This window comes from Diorhabda sublineata, chromosome X (genome assembly GCF_026230105.1).
Source record: "Diorhabda sublineata isolate icDioSubl1.1 chromosome X, icDioSubl1.1, whole genome shotgun sequence".
Classification (NCBI taxonomy): domain Eukaryota; kingdom Metazoa; phylum Arthropoda; class Insecta; order Coleoptera; family Chrysomelidae; genus Diorhabda; species Diorhabda sublineata.
In genome coordinates, this window is record NC_079485.1 from 24,664,544 (window position 1) to 24,684,481 (window position 19,938).

The window sequence follows — 19,938 nt, forward strand, 5'->3', positions numbered from 1 at the left end:
ATAATGATATCCTTCATAGTTTTTTAATTTAGGGAGTTTATCTATTTTAGAGTTGGTTTCTTGTAAACACAAGATTTCAGGGCGCATATCTGATATTAATTGTTGGATTCTTTCCAGGCGAGGAAAAAACCCATCACAATTCCATTGAATAATTTTGAATGGGGACTTAGGGAGTTAATAGTTTAGGGTGTTCATCATCTGTTTGATTATCCGAAGAAACGCTTTTGTTATCAGATAGATCCTCAGGATTAAGTTGTCTCTTAAGTTTTTTCTGGAGTCGAGTGAGACGGTTTTTCAGAGATCGCTCTTTTGTTTCGGCATAAAGAAGTGATAAATCATTTAACAGTCCTTGGATATTAGGAGTAAATTCTAAAGCATCGTTGAGAGGATCAGAACTACCGTACGAGTTTTCTAAAAATGCCGTTAACTGGATTTCAGAGAGCGTGAGATTGGACGGATTGTTCTTATAAACGTTCTGAATAGAGATTTGAGAATTGAGAGTGAGTTTAGGATTTTCGGTGACTAGCGTTTTAGGTTTTTTCTTACAAGGCTTAGTTGTGTTGTGTGATGTTTTATATGATGGGGGGGGGCATTTGGTTGTCTGTTGGTAATGGAGATTCTGTGGGGGATAGCTGGCTGGGGGTGTCAACATTACTGTCAGAGGATATAGCTCTTTTTTGGCCATGAGATGAGTGAGGGAGTGTAGGGTTAGATGGTGATTCAGCATTAGTTTGATCAGATATTGATAAATTATTCGACAGAGGTTCAGAAGATAACAGGGGGGAAGAAGAGGTACCGCTGAGTGAAGTAGAAGCTGGTAATTGTGGTAGTGAAGGAGAGTGGCAGGATATGTCATTTTGAGGTTCAGATGGTGTGGGATTGGTGCAAGAGTCAGCAGTATGTCCACTCTGTTTACAGAGAAAACACACCAATTTATCAGTAGAGACAAATATACGATACGGGGTACCATCGTGAGTAATCAGAATCGAGGTTTCTATGCTAAAGTTATCATTTTCAGGGATGACGTAAGTAATTCTACGGAAACTCATGATATGAGCATATTCATCTCCTTGCGCGCCACATTTCACAAATGAAACAGGAGAAGCTATTTGCAGTCCGATGTCCTTGAGAGCATTTTCGATAACAGAGTGTGGGATAGTAGGGGATACATTCGATATTAAAATGCGTTTAGCTGGTGAAATTAGTCTTCGAATAGGAATTATTGTAGAGTTGATGCAAATGTTCTGGTGACTTTTGAGAAGATCATCTAAAATTGCTATTGAGGAGAGATATATGCAAATACGGTTGTTAGAAATTCTTGATGCGAATGTAATGTTTTTTGGGGAAACGATATCTCCTATAGATTTTATGTATTCGAATAAAACGGTGTTGGGGATAGAATGCATAATAATTGCTTGCTCGCGTTTAGGAAAAGTAAGGGGAGGAGGCTTTGTTAACGTTGCATCAACATATGATTTTGGACCATGAGATGAGTTTAGATAAGATAAAGATGATTGGGTTATTTTATTCAATGTAGTCATTTTTGCTAGTAGCTCTGGATACCAAAGCTACAAGTTTCAGGTTCAGAAAGGAATAGGCGTACGAGAAGGACCCTGTAGAATAAATAGTAGGAAAAATAACAGTTACCTTTTGCACTCCTACGACACTGGTGGATTTCTTGTTTTATTTGCAGTCAATAGTTTCACAAAATAAAATAAATAAACGGTCGCAAATTGAATTTTAATGATCACATGTTGATATTTGGTTTTTAATAGATTTCAGTAGAATAAAAACGTTAATATGAAATTAGCACGAAGATAACAATATTTATCCAGATAGAACAATATGCGTGTGCACTCGTCGGCTACCCGAATGAGAATGAAAAGCATCTTAATTTGGCAAAATTTGTAAATTATTCATTTTATAATTTTTGGTATTTAACTACGCCCTCTGGCGGTTGACCTAAAACTCTTTAAATAATTTCCAGGTTTTTCTCGAGGTCATTTTTTTTATAATTTTTTTTTCCCGAAGCTGTACTATAAACGGTTCCCGAGATATGGCCGAGAGCCATTCTTATTGGGACACCCGATACATGTTCTGGATTGATTTTGAGCAAGCGTATGATAGTATGAAGTAATGAAATACCTTGGACTACCGATCAAAAGAATCAAGTTAGTAAGCATGACTTTGAAAACAAAACTACAAGAAAAGTAACGGTAGATGGTCGAATATCAGAAGCTTTCAATGTAAACAGAGGATTAGGAAAAGATGACCCACTCTTAATGTCGCTCAACATAATATTGGAAGTTATTACAGAGAAAAGTCATATAAATAATATAGGTACTATTTATCAACAAAAACATTAATGTATTGCTAATGCGGACGATTTAATACTTTCCACTAGATCAAAAATAGAAATGCGCAGCACCCTAGCTAGGTTGGATGAAGAAATGGAAAGAACAGCAATATAGTAGTGTTGAATTTCAAAAAATTATCAAAATCAGTGAAAGCTAGAGTTTACAAAACAGTATCGTCAGAAGAAGTAGAACAAATGAAAAAATAACCGCCGTTTGTGATCAACCATAAAACACCCAGGTTTTAAGGACACTACTAGTTAGATGACTGGGGCTCGTCTCCCGAATGAATAATTATAGAATACCGAAATAATTAAAAAAAGAAAAAAAGATGACCAATGAAGAAATGGGAAGAAGTGAAGATAGATATAAAAAAAATTAGTGAAGTCGAGCTAATAATATAAAGAAAACTCTAAAATTATCTAGTTAATTTGTGCCCAGATTCAAGAAAAACTTCACGACCTAACCAGTCGGTACCTACATATACCAACAAGTTACTTGAATACTTCTGGAAAACGCCCATGCTCTGAAAAGGTCGATTGATATGAAATATGAAGGTGGGCTCATTACTTTTGAAACGTATAACTACTCCAAATTCATATTTTCATAACGACACTTTTCAAAATAGTTGAAGCATTAACTAGACTGTTTTTATTTTTAAACAATAAAAACTCTTGAAAAATAAACTATCTATTAATATCTAGTTACATATATTTTCAAAAAGTGAAAACGATTGCTTCTATTCCAAGTTTGTTTCGAAACTTGGCCTCGGGCCATTTTTATTGAGAAATTTTGTTAAATTTCATCCAACACAACTCACATGCTAAAGATTTGAAGATAAATGACCCATATTTGCAAATTTATTCATAAAATATATAAAAATAATAGAATTATATCGGAAAGTAAAAGAAATAAAATAATAGAAAAAAAGTTGTTGTTTGATTGTAAGCCAAATTTTTGACATTCTTCTTTCACTTTCTGTAAATTATTAAGTAAATTATCTGCTACATATTTGATGATAATTACTTTCCTTTCTGTTATCTTAGTTGTACAAATGTCAAAATCAACTTTCGAGAAAAAGAGAAGGAAGTACTGGATCAAATTCTAGGACCCGGCAGATACGATGCTAGAATCCGACCATCTGGTGTAAACGGCACCGGTAAGTAAACACTACTTAAAATATCATTAAAATGCGGCCAAACAGACGTAGATGCGACGGTAAAACGGGAGATGTGACTATAACATGTATGATCCACATATATATAAATGTAACACATTATACTCATACCTTCAGATGGACCCGCTATTGTTCAAGTAAACCTGTTTGTACGGAGCATAGCGACAATAAGCGACATCAAGATGGTAAGTGGAGGACCAGAAATATTGAGTAGGTTAGTGTAGAGGTGCTCCACGTGCTATACGAGCCAGCATGGGGTGGCAGCAATTGGTGATTACTATTTCGCGAAATAAGCAACAGTTCTTTCCAAAAAGTGGTAACTTCGAAGCATATATTTCACTTAATTATTGAACATTAGGTATATCCAAATATTTTATCTAACCAAGCAAGTATCCAGTAACCAAGTGCTTTGATATTTGAGAAATTTAATCAATAAAATTAAGTCAGCTAAATAAATGACACCTGAACTCAAACTTTACTCGAATACATGAATAATAACCTCGCCCTACATACGTTCCTATATGAAGATGCTGGCGCTAGATATCCCACTGTTGATTATCCATTTTTAGAAGCTAAACACGATCGTCGATGTCTCGAACAAACTAAATTCTGTTTTCAACTCACCTTTGTACTTTCTCAATTTCTTTCGCTTAAAATCTTAATAACTGTAATAATATTATTTTTAAATGCTGCTTCCAGCTATGAAAATTATTATTTATGAAGAAATTACTAAGCACTAGAACAAATTAATGGAAAAATAAAAGAAAAATTAGGTCATTAGGTATTGAATAATACAGTAAAAGTATTTCAATAACACAATACATCTGCAAATCGTTTCTAATCTACACTATTGATAGATATTATTATTATTATTATTTGATACACGGAATAACATGAGAATGTTATAGGATACAAAGAAAGACACCTCAATCTTATTCTACAACATCCACAAGTGGAATCTGATTGGTTCTTGAGATCACGATACCTTCTATGGTACGTCATCAGAATTTTTCAACTCACTATTATAATAAATAATTCATTGTACTAACTAGAAGTTCGTTCTAACCCATCAAAAAACCTTCCTTGGTACGGTAACGATTCTGCGTAATTAGATTAAGCGTTCCAACCAACGACCGTGCATAGCCGAAGATTGCGCAGAAAATATTATTTAAACGCTTCTAAGAACGGGCTATATTAGTAAATTGTAAGAAACCTTAGAAGCCCTAAATTAAGAAGCATAAAATAGGTGTATATTTGTCTATGGGTTCACATCAATCCATCAAAAAACTGTCCTTGGTACGGTAATGATTTTGCGCAATAGAGATTATGTCGGGCAGTTACTGTTATACGAACGAGTCTATTTTGCGTTTCAACCGACTTATGTATCTTTGTGAACTGTTTCCGGGACGGTCTTTTCGATACTTGGTTGATAGCAAGTACTTTTACAAGAACCGTGCCTAGCCGGAGATGGCGCAGAAAATATCGATGAACGCTTCCAATAACCATTCCAAGAACGGTCCAGACTAGCAGGTTGGAACTAACCTTGTGTAGTATATAGGTGGCACCCGAACAGTATAGAATGAAGAAAGACATCCATTGTTGTAAGTAATCAATTTCATTCTTAAATTCAAAGTAGAAACCATCCGAGGAATAAAAAGGAAACCTACAAGGCGGTAAAAGTGAATGGGAGTTGATTGAGAGACGATTCAACCAAACAAAAGGAGCGAGGGGGCTTATAAATTAGGTACAAATATAACTTGTACATTGAGTAGAAGCAATTTAATTTAACCAAATGTAACCTAACCCAACCCAACCTACGAAAATAAGTGATTCTGACATTTTTGTGAAATCCAAGTAACGTTCACAATTCAGGTAATCCCACGAACCAATTTGATTTCACTTGCGCAATGTGTTAGCGTAGGATCAAGACTAGACTAGACTAGAATGAGTGCAACAAATAAATATCGAAAACCATTATTGATGATCATTACATCTGAATACTTCATCTGGATATATTTGTAATGATATGCTTGATATGGTATATTTAATATCTATTTAAAATGAGGTCTGGACAAGTGGCAGAATCGGTGTTTCAAAGAACAATCTGTATAATGCTGTATTTATGAATTATAAATTAGAATTTTCAACATAACTTCCAACAGAGCATTGTAAAAATATTTGTTTAACAACCCCTTTCTATTTGCAGTGTGTAACACTTACAATGAGCAAATGGTTGAAAGCAATATATAATTAATTGGAGGAAAATTGCTCAATGACGATTTTCTTCCTTTTGAAAATAATTTAATTTGATTAAGGGATAACTACACAATATATACACGGCACTAAAATGTCAAGCAGGTCACTCGAAAGACACCTTGTTAGCTTTAACTGGTTGAGAGGTCTCATTAGAGGATGAGCCAATGCGTTGGGATGATTTTCAATGCGGTGAAGATACTTCTGGAAGAAATAGGATATTTCTCCTTAAACTTACTTCAGTTGAAGGTCACAATGTTATTGAGTATGGGTAATGGATTGCTTACTAGAATATCAGAGTATTTTTTAATGAATTGCTATTTTTGAATTAGGTGCCATGCCTCTTAGTTGCATACCGTAACTTCATACGTTGTTGCTTGTTAGTTGGAATCTTCGACCTACTAACCAGTACAGTTTACTTGGTTTTGGGCCAAATTGCTTTCTCTTGGTTAGTATATGTGTGTGATCTCTAGATTAGTCGTCTGTCCAGAGGAATTCCTTGAAATTTTGCACAGAATTGGTATATTTGAGTTGTATATAGTGCCCTATCACTCACTCCCATAGCTCTTTGTGTGTTTCATTGTGACTTTATATAGTAATAGCTTGTTGTTTGTTAGTTGGGATCTTGGATCTATCAACCAGTCCGATTACTGAGTTTTGTGCCTAATTTCTTTCTCTTGGTTAATAGCTGTTTAACACCACAATTGGACAATTGGACAATTCCCTCCTCGTTAGATGTACGTAACAAGAACAGATTTGTTTTCATTCACTTGGTTTATCCATGTTTTTGGCCACGGGAAAAAGGGGTATAAGTTTGTTTGCAATATTTGGAAACCAAGAGCAGGAAAAGCAGTGTCCGCATATGTTACGATAGTTACGTTGTTATGTGAGGAAATATCAGATGTGTACATAAGATAGAGGATCGAGCATATAACATAAGGGAAAAAATTTTTGAATCCTGTGAAATCAATAGTTCATGTAATCCAAAACTAGAATAAATAGTTGTACAAAAAGATGATGTGGCCAACCAACACAATATCGTGAAAATATGATACAAGATAGCGATGAAAATTGCAAGATCTGCAGAATAAACAACTGCGAAGAAAAATGCTGCATCCGGTCGATTTGTGGAATATCGAGTTGATTTCTCGTCATTTGAATAATCTATAAAGAAAATGCAGAAGTTTTAATAAAGACACAGAAATAAAATCATTAATATTGTTGTATGAAAGTAAATAATAAACATAAAAAATTACGGGATTACCTCTCTTGGACAAGTTAAGATTTTTCTTTTAATCTCAATCCTCAACTTTTTTTGAGAATAACCAAGGACCTAGTGAGAGATTCAAGTCTTCCAAAGGAATTGCTAGGTTTAAGACTAAGAAGGAAAACCTTCTTCTAGTTTATTGTAACGATATTCAAAGTGGATGGTATTTGAGTATTTACTAGCCATGTTATGAGGTCAGCAGTGCGTATCAGCCGTTTTCTTTGTTTGTGATATAGTAGAGTCAGGGATGAACATTGGACAAATTGGCTGATCACTACGAGAAACCGCAAACTCGTTGAGAAGAATTTCATCAAAATAAGTTTTCTTTTTTATTAAATTAGGACAGTAACATTTCATGAAATCACTGCAAAAAGAGGAGAATTGTTTTAGAGGAGGCTAGATAGCCTCCTTAATACATATGATCAAAATTCCCGAAAATATTGCAAAATTGAAGTTTTCACACTACTTTTATCTATAGCATATGAATTGAAAACAAATGACAAAAAATATATGTTACGTTATATATTGTTAAAGTATTTCGTCAAGGAAAACATTGTAAACCACATACTGACAGCGTATCAAGAAAGGGTGCAAAATGATCTCAATTGTTCATTTTTAACGTTCCCATTTTAACTATATTTCTGAATATTTGGGAAATAACAGATAAGCGATTCCAACAGGTTATCTGAGATATCGAGATATATCCTCCAAGGAGTATGGGATATCAATATTTTGGCTGAAAACAAAGTTTGGAACGAACAAAAGAGAAGAAACTAAAGATTTCATCAGAAAAAAGTAAACTTAAATTATGAGGATTTTTGTTATGCTTTATATCAACTCAAACATATAATTCAATAATAATATATCATGCAAATTAGGAAACATCTTATAATAATATATTGTCTTCATTCAAGTTATAATTTTCACTCCTCTCAGTGCAGTTTGGATTAAACCTAAAAAACATGGAAAGAAAATAAAAGTATTAGGATTGAGAAAAATGTCTTCCCTTTTATTTACAATTTAATTATAATATATAATATATTAATAAATAAGTGACAAATTTCATGAAAAGCAATCAATACATTGAACTGAGTGAATAAATTTAAATGAAACACTTTCTGAATTTTATTTTTCCTACATAATAAGCCTATTATTTGTTAGATTCACAAATTTCGAATACACATCAAGAGCTCATTAGTCTAATTAATTAATTACATCAAAACGAAATTTTCCCATTCTGTGTATTTCTTACAGAAAAGTAGCTATTTGAAAAATCCTTTGAAATTCCTTCTAATTGAGAATTAAATATTTATCAAGTAGATCAGAAAATTTCAATTTCTTTAATCTACGAGGGTTGCTACTTAAGTTTTGAGATAGACTAATAAAAACAAATATTTATAATTGGATGTGGATTTATTGTTTTTAAAATTAATCTCCATTAAGATCAATATACTTTTTTATCAATTATCGAAGCACTTTTTGCATTTCGATTGAGGTATGTACCACCAAAACATGTGATTTGAACGCGTCAACCGCTACTTCAAGTGTAGAAAAACGTTGACCTCGCAATTTATTCTTGATCTGCGGGAATAAGGACTATACGGCAGATGACCCCTCAATTCGATATGATGACTGTTCAATACGGTTTTTGTTCAAACTGATGTGCGGGGCTCGCATTGTCGTGGTGGAGAATGTTTCGTCTATTGCGATTGGTTTCCCAGATTTTTTCGAACACTAAGAAGAAATCATTGGGTGTCAAACATGTACGGCAGATGACCCATAAATTCAATGTTATGAGTGCTTAAAAACGTTTTTGTTTGATTGATTTTTTCGAACACTCCTGACCAACAAATGCTGATGTACCATTCAGAATTTACTACTTTACTCCAATAGAATATAGACCATTTAGAATAAACACGTCCAGTTATTCCGAAAAAACATGCGACCATTTGCTTTGAAGAGTTTCGTGCGCGAACAAATTTTGCATCTCGATCGTCTTGAAAGACCCACACAGTCGATTGTTGTTTAGTTTCGTATTCATGTGCATAGATCCATGATTCGACACCGGTCACGATCGTCTAGACATCTTTTCAAGCACCGTGTTTGAATTTTTTCAGCATTCCGCTGCATCAATCGACACGAGCTTTTTTGGCAATTGTCAAATTACGTCGTATACAACGCGAACAAATCTTTTCGAAAGCCAAATGTCCATACAATATTGAATGTACACGAGTGGTACTGATGTCCAAGTATCTTTCAATCTCTGATGAAAACCAGTGAAACACGGTTGCTCAAGATTGTGCTTCATCACCAAAAGTTGAAGCGAGTTGATTAGCACACTACTGTTGGTTTAATTCACGCCGAACTCATAAAAAATTATCGCACGATATTGTTAATTTTTTTATTAATTAATGTTTCAAGTATCTATATACAACTAAAATAGGCAATGTCAGATTTTATATATCCACACCAGTGTTGCCATATCTCAAAACTTAAGTAGCAACCCAGCCCCCGTACTATATGTAGAGAGAGAAATGAATCTGAGTTTTCAAAGCATAAACGAAATAAATATCGAGAGGTTTACTGAGTTAAAAAGTTTTGTTTAAATTCGCGTTAAAGTCAAAAAAAAAATGTTTTACATTCACTACATCGAAAACAAAAATATGAGGATGTTTTTAACAGTAGTAACGTCTACTTATAGGTGCTATTGCTTCAATTCAATACTTCTATGATACACTATAAAACGATGGAATTTCACACAAAATGACTATGTTGTCGGCACATATTATGAATCAATCGATACCTTCACAAAAGCTCAAAGATTTCTCAATCCTTCATAATAGATACATGAAACATTGCAATCACCAGTAACATAAATTAAATTTCTCTTCTCATACCCAATTTATCGAAAAACATTCGACAGTAAGATTGAGATTTAATGCAAAGGCTTGAGTAGTAAATTACAAATTGACGTATGTGCGCCCACTTAACATTCGACCATCAAGCCTGACAGGCATGGTGGTATCACCAGTCGTTGTTTTGAGCTCGGTACCAATAGCGAAAACCTATTGCCACTAAGCTTCTATTTGTGGCTTTGGGGGGAGTAGCTCTAAGTGCGCATGGAATCTTTGGTTAAGACTCAGATCTACTGCATTTCACAGAGAATACCTTGTATCAATAAACCTTTGATTTCACAGCAACGATTATTATCAGAACTGGTTCGACAGTAATTCATCAGTTACTTTTCTATATGGATGACTAGTTATTCCAGAATTTTCTACATAATGGGATGATTTCCATGTGTGTTAAGAAATATAACGAAAATGAGGAGAAGTAAAAGATTCGATCTAAATCATTAGATGGTGATGACTGAAAATAAGACTACAATAGAGGAAACAGTAGTAAGCTGTAAACAGTATATTTACTCTGATGATAACAATTCTTAGATCAATGAAAGATAATCACTATATTATGATTTCGTACGCCGATGCAGGAATAAACAAAATGACGGGGCAAAATTGAGGAAATACCTTTGTAGGAAAACTAAATTTTGATGTTGTAAGTGTTCAGTAAGTCTCATAATATATATATATATATATATATATATATATATATATATATATATATATATATATATATATGTGATTCCAACCAATACATATTTTCCGTTCACAATGATAAATGATGCCGAATGAAAGATAGATTGAATTTTTACAAAAAAATATAATTTGAGCTGGTTCATTGTTATAAATAAGAATAATGTATATCAGGAGCAGCCTGGTGGAGCAATTTTAGGAATGAAACAATTTTTCTTCCATTACAATTTAAATCGAAAGCTTCACTAATGGTTTTATATTTTTATATTGAATCAAAATATGGCTTTGTTTGATGTTCTGGCCATTACTTCGTAACATTCAACTTCATTGTTCATTATGATATTTTTTCACGCGAAAAAACAAACTTAACGTTACTTATAACGTAAATATAATTTATCATTCTCGAAACATTTTCTTTGTTTTCTGTTTTTATTCTCATTAAAAAAATAGAATTTTCTCGATTTGTTTGCTTTTATTTTGAATTGTTTCATGTAGATTTAACGCCAAGAGATTTTATTTTAACAAAATTCCATGAATTATTGGGGTGTAAATAGAAGAAATTGAAATATATAAATGGTCTAATAAACCAAGCTATTAAACTGGTGAAAGTTTTAAAAGATTTCATCAACAATGTAGTAGTATCAGATAATACCGTAAAAATAGCGGGAGACTTGAGATAAAATGAAGATGAAAGTGAAAGGAAGGAAAATACTGAGAGGGTTTTGTACAATATAAACAGCAGCTATCAATCATGAGTTAAAAAGGGACTTCTTAAACAAAGGCATGAGTTTTTATGGAAAATGTGGAGAAGTCTTTTATTGTTTGTCATCCACGTGTACTTCATTTCGAACTGTATATTTTTTCTGAAATACTTTTAAAAAAGTACTTTAACTTCGACACGTAAAAATAAATAGGCCGTCCCAAAGATTCATTTTACATAGACGCAATCTACTTCACTAAATTTTCTTTAACTGTAGAATAAACTTAGAAAAAATTTGTTTACTTTTCCTTATATTGAAGAGCATAATCAATAAATACGAGTATGTCGAACTATATCACAACTTTACCGGAATTGGGATATAGAATGCAAAATATGTATCAATCATTTAAATTAAAGTAGATTATATATATTTATTATAACCATTTCAAGGGATGAAAATAGACCAAAAACTCGTTACTACTGTTGCGTCTATGTGGGGTATGTAGTACTAAGTTAATTAGGAGCGGTTCTAAATACGGCGCCATTATGTATAAACATCTAGAATAAAACAGGAATATCAAACTTATCGTCTTCAAAGACCGAAAGTAAACTGAAATTTACTAACATCATTTATTTTTCAATGTTATCTCCTTTTAGGTCCATACACTTTTCCCAGAGATGTTCAATAAGTTCGATACCCATTTTATAATAAAAATCGTCAAGCTCCTCAATATAGCCCGACATCACCTCTTCATTGTTGGAAAATCTTAGATCACCGAGACATTTTTTCCAATCTGGAAACAGAAAATAGTCCGAAAATGCTAAATTTGGCGAAACGAGGTGCATGATGTAGCAATTCAAACTTTAATTCATTAATTCTGGCTATTGCAATAATATGTGAGCTGGTGCATTGTTTTGATGAAAAAACACTTTCTTCTTAGCCAAATGTGGCCGTTTTTGCTTGATTTTTTCGCTCAAACGTTGCTCGAAGTTCGTATAATACTCGCCGTAGATAGTTTTTCCTTTGATAAATGACCTTGTCTGTGCCTTCTTTGGAGTCGATTCTCCCTTTTCACTCTATTGTTTTGATTGTTTTTTTGTTACGGGTGTGAAGTGATGGACCCACGTTTCATCCATAGTTCTGAAGCGGCACAAAAATTCGGTTTTATTTTTGTAAAACATTTCTAAACACTCGATGGAAACATCTTTACGGTGCTGTTTTTGTTCCATTGTGAGCACACGCGGTACCCATCTTGAGCATAGTTTTCTTATGTTCAAATTTTCAGTTAATATGCGATATACCGCACTTTTGGAAATGCCTACTATGTCTGCTAGCTCGCACACTTTCAGTCGATGATCATCCATTAACGCTTTGTGGATTTTTATTAACATTTCTGGAGTTTTCATGGAAAATGTGGAGAAGTCTTTTATTGTTTGTCATCCACGTGTACTTCATTTCGAACTGTATATTTTTTCTGAAATACTTTGATCGACCATTGCGATGCTGATCTTCGCACGTCGTACGGCCTCGTTTAAACTTTGCTACCCAATATTTTACTGTTTATAACGAAGGAGCAGTCCCAACCAGAGTAGACTCCAGTTCAGCTCTTATATTCTTTGGGTTAAGGCCTTTCAAATAAAAGTATTGTATCACATAATGATAACTAATTTTTTCCATGTTCACAAATTCACTGAAAACGTTTACTATTGGTGGCTGCCAAACAAATTCTGAACTTCAAACTTGAAAAACATACTGTATAAATTCTTTACTTTCTAATACAGTGATATTTTTCAAGCAACTACCGCCAGGTTCTTCTGGGACCATCCTCGTATATATACTAAATTTTCTCGCCAATGAACTTGAATTTTGCTTGAGATAATTCCAGTGGGAAACCTTATTCAGTTCAGATTAATGCTCTAACTAATAAACTATAGAGTGAACTGTGATAAATAGTCACTTTATTTCACACAATCCTTTCATCTCAATATCAATAAATTTATTGTTGGATACATTTTCCAACAATTTTAAATTATTCATTTGTATTCCTTGGCTATGAATGACAGCGCGCGTCTGTCCACATTTCAAATGAGCTAGATGCTCTTTAATCCGATCATTAAGAGATCTTTTAGTTTGCCTCATATGTTTCTTGGCACAATCTCGATGAATTAAGATTTTTTTCGTAATCATGTCGCATCAATTTGATTTTCCAAATTAGTTTTTATTAAGAGGTTTATCACTTCTTGGATATCAGATTTTTCCCAATCTAAACTTCAATTTCTTTGGATATTATATGCCGCAAAAAGTCGCGTTTTTCATCACTCCAGTAGTGACAAATTTGCTGGTTAATATGCCCCTATTATTAATTAAAGCAAATATTGAGCAAAATAAAGAAGGTGGTACGTTTTCACATTATCAGTTTGTATAATCTCTAGTATTCAAAAACAGGTGAATTGTGACTAAATGTATTATCGAAAAAACCAAACTCAACTGTATCAAAAATTGCAAACAACTCTATTTGTACATTATTTACAGGATATTGGGGATTGGATACTTCAATAAAAAGGATACGCAAGATAAAAATCGGGATTATATGAAGTAGGACAACATTGAAGTGTATCCATCACATTGATTTTAAGTGCAAATAAATTGAAAAAATATAATATATAATAATATCCAGTAGAATTGAAGAGTATCTACTGAGATATCATGTTGACTAATGGAGGAGACTAAAAAATGTCAATGATTCACTTCAATAAAGAACTACAGATTGAAAAACTGAAAAACTGAAATTTCTCTGTCTACTGTATATTGAGTTTTGCATAAGATCACTCCTATATAATACGGATCTGTTTAGTAATATTTCAGCCATACTACTGACTAACTGGCATCATTGTCTTTATCTACTTCACGTATAAACGGCCTTCATCCTATTTGCAATTTTCTTTCAAATTGTGATCCCCTAAATTTTTTGAAACAATTATGAATCCAACAGTTACAAATTAAACATTTCTCGAGAAATTATTCTTCAACAATCATATTTGTATTATCCAAACACCATTGAAAATATCAGAGACATAAAAAAGTTTGCAACACCAGAAACTGGCCAATAAGTTCAGTCTTCTCAATATCTATACCCAATACTAAAAGTACCAGCCACAAAAGGTGCTTGAAAATGATCACCGATAGACAGGTGACGTATAAAAGACTTGACATCGTAGCGGTTGATAGCAGAGTCAATTCAGTCATCGTCGACGTAGCCATACCGAACAAACACCTCGCAAAACTGTCTAAGTACGCTGATCTCGCAATTGAAATTTAACAGATGTGGTACAGCGCACATGAGGAAATCATTCCAGATATTATGTCAGAAACCAGCGTTGTACCTAAGACCCTGAGCGAAACCATCGTCAAAAAACACCTCCTCCAACATCCAGAAGGTTATTGAATACTTGACACACAATGCGCAAGTTTATTATATGAACTGAGCATCTAATCCTCTTAAGCTAAGTAATGCAAGTGGAAAACCAAATGAAATAAATTCATAATTTCGGCCACTTTACATATTTATGAAAAATCCCGAAACATCTAAAATTTAAATTGTAAATTGAAATTCTGTGATCAATCTCCATCGAATTCTCTATCCAAAAATGTTAACGTTCTGAATTTTTACAGCATTTCTTTGCACCGATCGACACGAGATTTTTTTGGGCCATTGCGGCCATTGCCAAATTATGTGGTATTCAACACGAACAAATCTTTTTGACAGCCAAATGTTCATGCAATATTGAATATATAGGAGTGGAATTGATGCCCAAGTATGCCTCACTCTCACGGTATGTCACATGACAATCTTGAAATAGCAGTTTACGTACAGCATCGATGTTTTCTGAGGCAACAACTGATTTTAAATAAAATTCATCGTGTACCAAAGCGCGACCACGATTGAATTTGTGAAACCAGCTTAACACGGTGGCTCGAGATGGTGCTCCATCACTAAAAGTCGGAGCGAGTTGAGCGACACACTGATGTTGGTTTAATCCATGTCGAAAGTCGTAGAAAATCATCGCACGCGATTTAATCAAGATGAATGTTTCAAGAATCTGTAAACAACTCGAATAGCACTTGTATGATAACACGTTCTGAGTACGTTCACCATTAAAAATATCAAACTTTATGATGGCACTGTCAGATTTGACATATTCACATCAATACATATTTCAAAACGTAAGTAGCAACCCTCGTACAATCAAAAACTGCAGCATGTGATAAAATGTGAAACATTAAAAAGAACTATGGATGTCAATCAAGTAGATGTTCAAAATGATCACAGGAAACTTCATTTAACATATCGGGCATGTTCGCGTTAATCGTTCGTTATTTGTTTTTTTTTTCAGTCATTCAAATTAATTGGTATAGTTTTGTACACAATGCCCTTCACCCATAAAACAACATATAATATTGTATAATGAGGGGAATGAGCTGACCGATCTATTGATCCTTGCTTCCCCCACATACAAAGAAATCTGAAAGTTTCCTTGATCATGATATAAATGATACAACATTGGAATTTGGAATCATTTTGAAGTTGTTCTAAATAGTGATCGTCATTCAAATATCACCACAATGATATCGTTTATCAAAATCCCTGTCCAAACATTGAGTTTTCGAGAGTATTGCGTGTGCTTTTCTCTCATCCAGTGAGGATTTTTCGTTGACCAGTGGTGAGAATCTTGAAGATTTTCATTATGAGAAAACACAACGTCTTCTAATTGGATAATATTGTAATCTTGTAAACCAAAATGTCCATGCTCACAAAGTTCTAACAAAATCATCTTCCTTATACCTCTATCTATCTTCTTTTAATATCTTTACTATTGATGTACTGTTAACATTGAATGGAGTATGTTTGTCTGCTCTGTATTTGAGTTCACCTTGAACTATTGAATATATATATATATATATATATATATATATATATATATATATATATATATATATATAGTAATTAACTATTTCTTGAGATCTAGGAAATTTTTCATGAAATAGGCGAGTTACTTTATGTTGTGTTCGGGTTTGATCTCCGTAACCATTTAAAATCTTTGGAGGGAATTGAAAAATGTCAATTTATCATTTAAATTCAACGTGCTTTTTAATATTTTTCATGAATATGTGCATAGTAACCTAAATAATGAATTTATATCATTTGGCTTTTAAACACTATATTTTCGATGTTGTTTAGAATTCCATCAACCCTCTCTTATTACCTATTTAAAAAATCTAATCAAATAAGAACAGCAATCCAATTAATATAATATAGAATATAGACTATGTGATGATTTAATAACGAAAGAACTGTTGCAATCGATAAAAAAAATCACCCAATCGCTGACCCCGTCTAGCTTGTAGGTTAGGGTTTGATTGCTGAATGCAGTTTTACGAGTAGGCTAAGGCCTAGGGTTCTAGGGCACAGCAGGTGCCGACGCGCAAGTGCGGGTGCAGGTGCCTCATTGCCATTGCATCGATCGATTAGCATAGATCGATAGCTCAGGTGATGATGTTCACTAATTAAGCCGTTTTTGTTTTTTTTGTCTCAACCGCCAGATGGTCCGGCAATTGTCAAGGTCAACATATTTGTGAGAAGTATCTCAAAGATAGATGACGTGACAATGGTAAGTGGTATGGATCAGGGAATGGAACATCTCTGTTTATGTAGTCTTGGATGGTAGCATAGTTTCTATTCAGAGATGTGATACGAGATGTAAAAATAATGCCAATACAGTTGATCAATTAAAGTTGTACCTACATTATTATATTGGAAACCGTAAGAAACTTATAATAGATTAAATAAGAAAATTTTTGCGTCAATCAATCAAAATATGACAAGAAAATAATTTCAAAATACAATTTATTGATTATATTTGAACTGTGTGAACTTGATAACAATCAATATCATCCTTCTTTTTTGTACTATTAATGCATGGTCTTTAGGTTTTGTAGCATGACGTTTCGCCTTATTATGTGACAAGTATCTTTAAACGAAATTAAAAATTAATTTTCATTGTCAGTCAATTGTAAATTATGTTTTTTGCTGTCAAAATATCGTTTTTATTCACAAATAATGTCAGCACAATATAGATCTTTTCATAAATTCTGTTGTCATTGAATTGGACTTTTCAAGCTGTTAAATTCATTTGTTTTCTTGAGAACACATTCTAGTATTTTTTGTGGTACCAACATAAAATGAAACATAAGAGATGCGGTATTTACCTGGATTTTAAAGTAGATGTATTTTATCGTTTGCTTTCTTCAATATCATCCATAAATAATATTTATAAAAGTCAGGTAAGTTGATCCAGTACAAAGTTACATTTATTATGGAAGCTTTGATTGATTTAGAAAGTTTCTCTTCAACACAAAAACAAATTCCAATTCCCACATTTTGAATCTCAAGTCAGCATTTTGTTACCAATGTAAAGGTAATTTTTTTAAAGAAGTCAATCTTAACTTAACATCAGTCATCAATTAAACTTTTTTCCGACTAAATAAATTATTTATTTCTAAAAACTAGAAGACCATCACATCGTAGAACTTATTTTCACTTAATCAAAATTCAAACTGATCTAAATTTATTTTTATAACTGATATCATGGAAATCCAGGATTAATTATTTGAAAAAATTGTAGTAGCGACCTAATTGTTCGGAGTATATTCACAGAAAATGACCATTTTCTTATTTAACCTAAAAACGCATCTCTTATCGTATCCGATATTCCAATGTAGGTACCATTTGAAGTGATCACTCTGTAAGTTATATACTTTTTGTATTCCTTTCCGGAGCCGTTGCCTGCGTGTGATGCTTTTCGTGTATTCAGGGTGGCGGGCGACGCGCCGCGTACTGCATGCGAGATGGCCAATAAGAGATGTGATTGGCGTGGCCGTGGCCCGCACCGCTTAAATGTATATCTCTCTAAAAATTGCATCTAAACTTATTTTATTTCTTATCTAAAATTTTTAACCTTTTTTTCACACGCAGTAGGACGGACGGACGGGCCGACCATAGTAAACATCAACTTCTTTCTACGTTCTATCAGCAAAATTGATGATTACAAAATGGTGAGTGCGCGGTCTATCAGTCATGTCGAGTATTGGATGATGGGTGTAAATGTATATCAACTGTGTTGCAATTACTGTGTTATTACTCGGCCATTGCCATTACATTCACTTGCACAGAGCCAACAGTCAACTGAGTCTGATGGTGAATGATTGGTGATGTTGCAATGAGGGCACCAGCACCAGCGCGAGCATGCAGAGATTGTGGCGCTCGCTCTCGCTGCAGCCCCGGTGATTATATGCTCAGTAGATCACTTTTGCTTATGTTTTTCTGTGTTTTTTTAGTTTTGCATGTTTTATTTTGCATGAATTAGACTTCTTCTCTTCTTATCAACTATACTATATTTCCACAGTCCATCTCAACTAATATTTCCCTTGACCTTAAGTCGCATACATCTCAGACTTTTCAATTAACTGGACAATTATGTTTCGTTAATAAAAACGGTTTTGTATACAAAATATGAACTTCAAATTGGTAGCTATATAACAAAATCAATCATATTAAATAATACCTTAATTCAGATCTTATGTAAACAAAATTCAGTTCCACTCACGCTACATTCAAAAAATAAATAATCGAATCAACTAATTGTATCTTCTTACGTAAAAAGTTAGGCTACATTCCATCTTCTTTTATTGACATATTTTTATATAACACATGATATAACAATCACTGAATATGGGAAAAGACAGAAAAAATACATTTACTCGAATACTGACGCTGGTTGAAACGTCTGGGGTTTGGAAGGTCATGGACCAACGATACACAGTTAAAATTTCAAGGGTATTACTCTAATAATTTCGATGGAACCTAGAAACATACAGCAAGGTGCGTGACCAACAGAGTGTTGTATTATTTCGGCATCATATAGAGTATAAGATTAGACAGATTTTTATATCTCTTAAAAGATACAATCATGATTGCTTTTCATATACATACGAGTATACAAATACAAATGATACTTATCCACATTTCAACATGTCAGTAACATGAATTAAATAGCTCATATCATGAAATTAGTTACTTATCGTTAGTTATTTTACTGTCTCTTGACATATTTTCCAATATACTATCCAGAATTATTAACTGATCAAAGATAACCTTATGTTTATTTATTTTTCTGCAATTCCGTCGTTTTAACGACCTGAAACTCTCGCTAGAAATATGTAAAATATGTTTGAATTAGGATTGAAAACAGCGTATGATTCAAAACAACATTCCAAGTCAACAAAGGGAAGTTTTTAGTTATTTTGTTATTTCATACATAATATAAGTTTCTTATCTGTTTTTGGTTAAAAGTATTCCTCTCAAATCTATGAGTTTTTTTATTTTCAGCTTCACTACTGTTCGAAGACGAGCACACAGATAAAAAGTTAGCCTTTAAATCCGGGATGTGACTTTTTCAAATTGATCAATTGAATCAAATAGTAGTTCATTTTACATCATTAGATATAATTAATTAATGTTGCAATGGTAATA

General features: G+C 33.2%; 1 protein-coding gene across 3 annotated transcripts in view; it reads left to right on the plus strand.

The window, feature by feature from the left end:
- The window catches only part of LOC130450714 (glutamate-gated chloride channel), an 85,109-nt gene that overhangs the window by 20,394 nt on the left and 44,777 nt on the right, over window positions 1–19,938 (plus strand). The window contains exons 2-3 of one of the 3 annotated variants that reach the window (XM_056789296.1): window positions 3,401–3,513; window positions 16,950–17,017. In XM_056789296.1, the coding sequence (XP_056645274.1) occupies window positions 3,401–3,513; window positions 16,950–17,017 (181 nt within the window). Of the gene's footprint in view, window positions 1–3,400; window positions 3,514–3,648; window positions 3,717–16,949; window positions 17,018–18,381; window positions 18,462–19,938 lie in introns of all 3 variants that reach the window. The other 2 variants (XM_056789294.1, XM_056789295.1) reach the window with 2 other exon arrangements.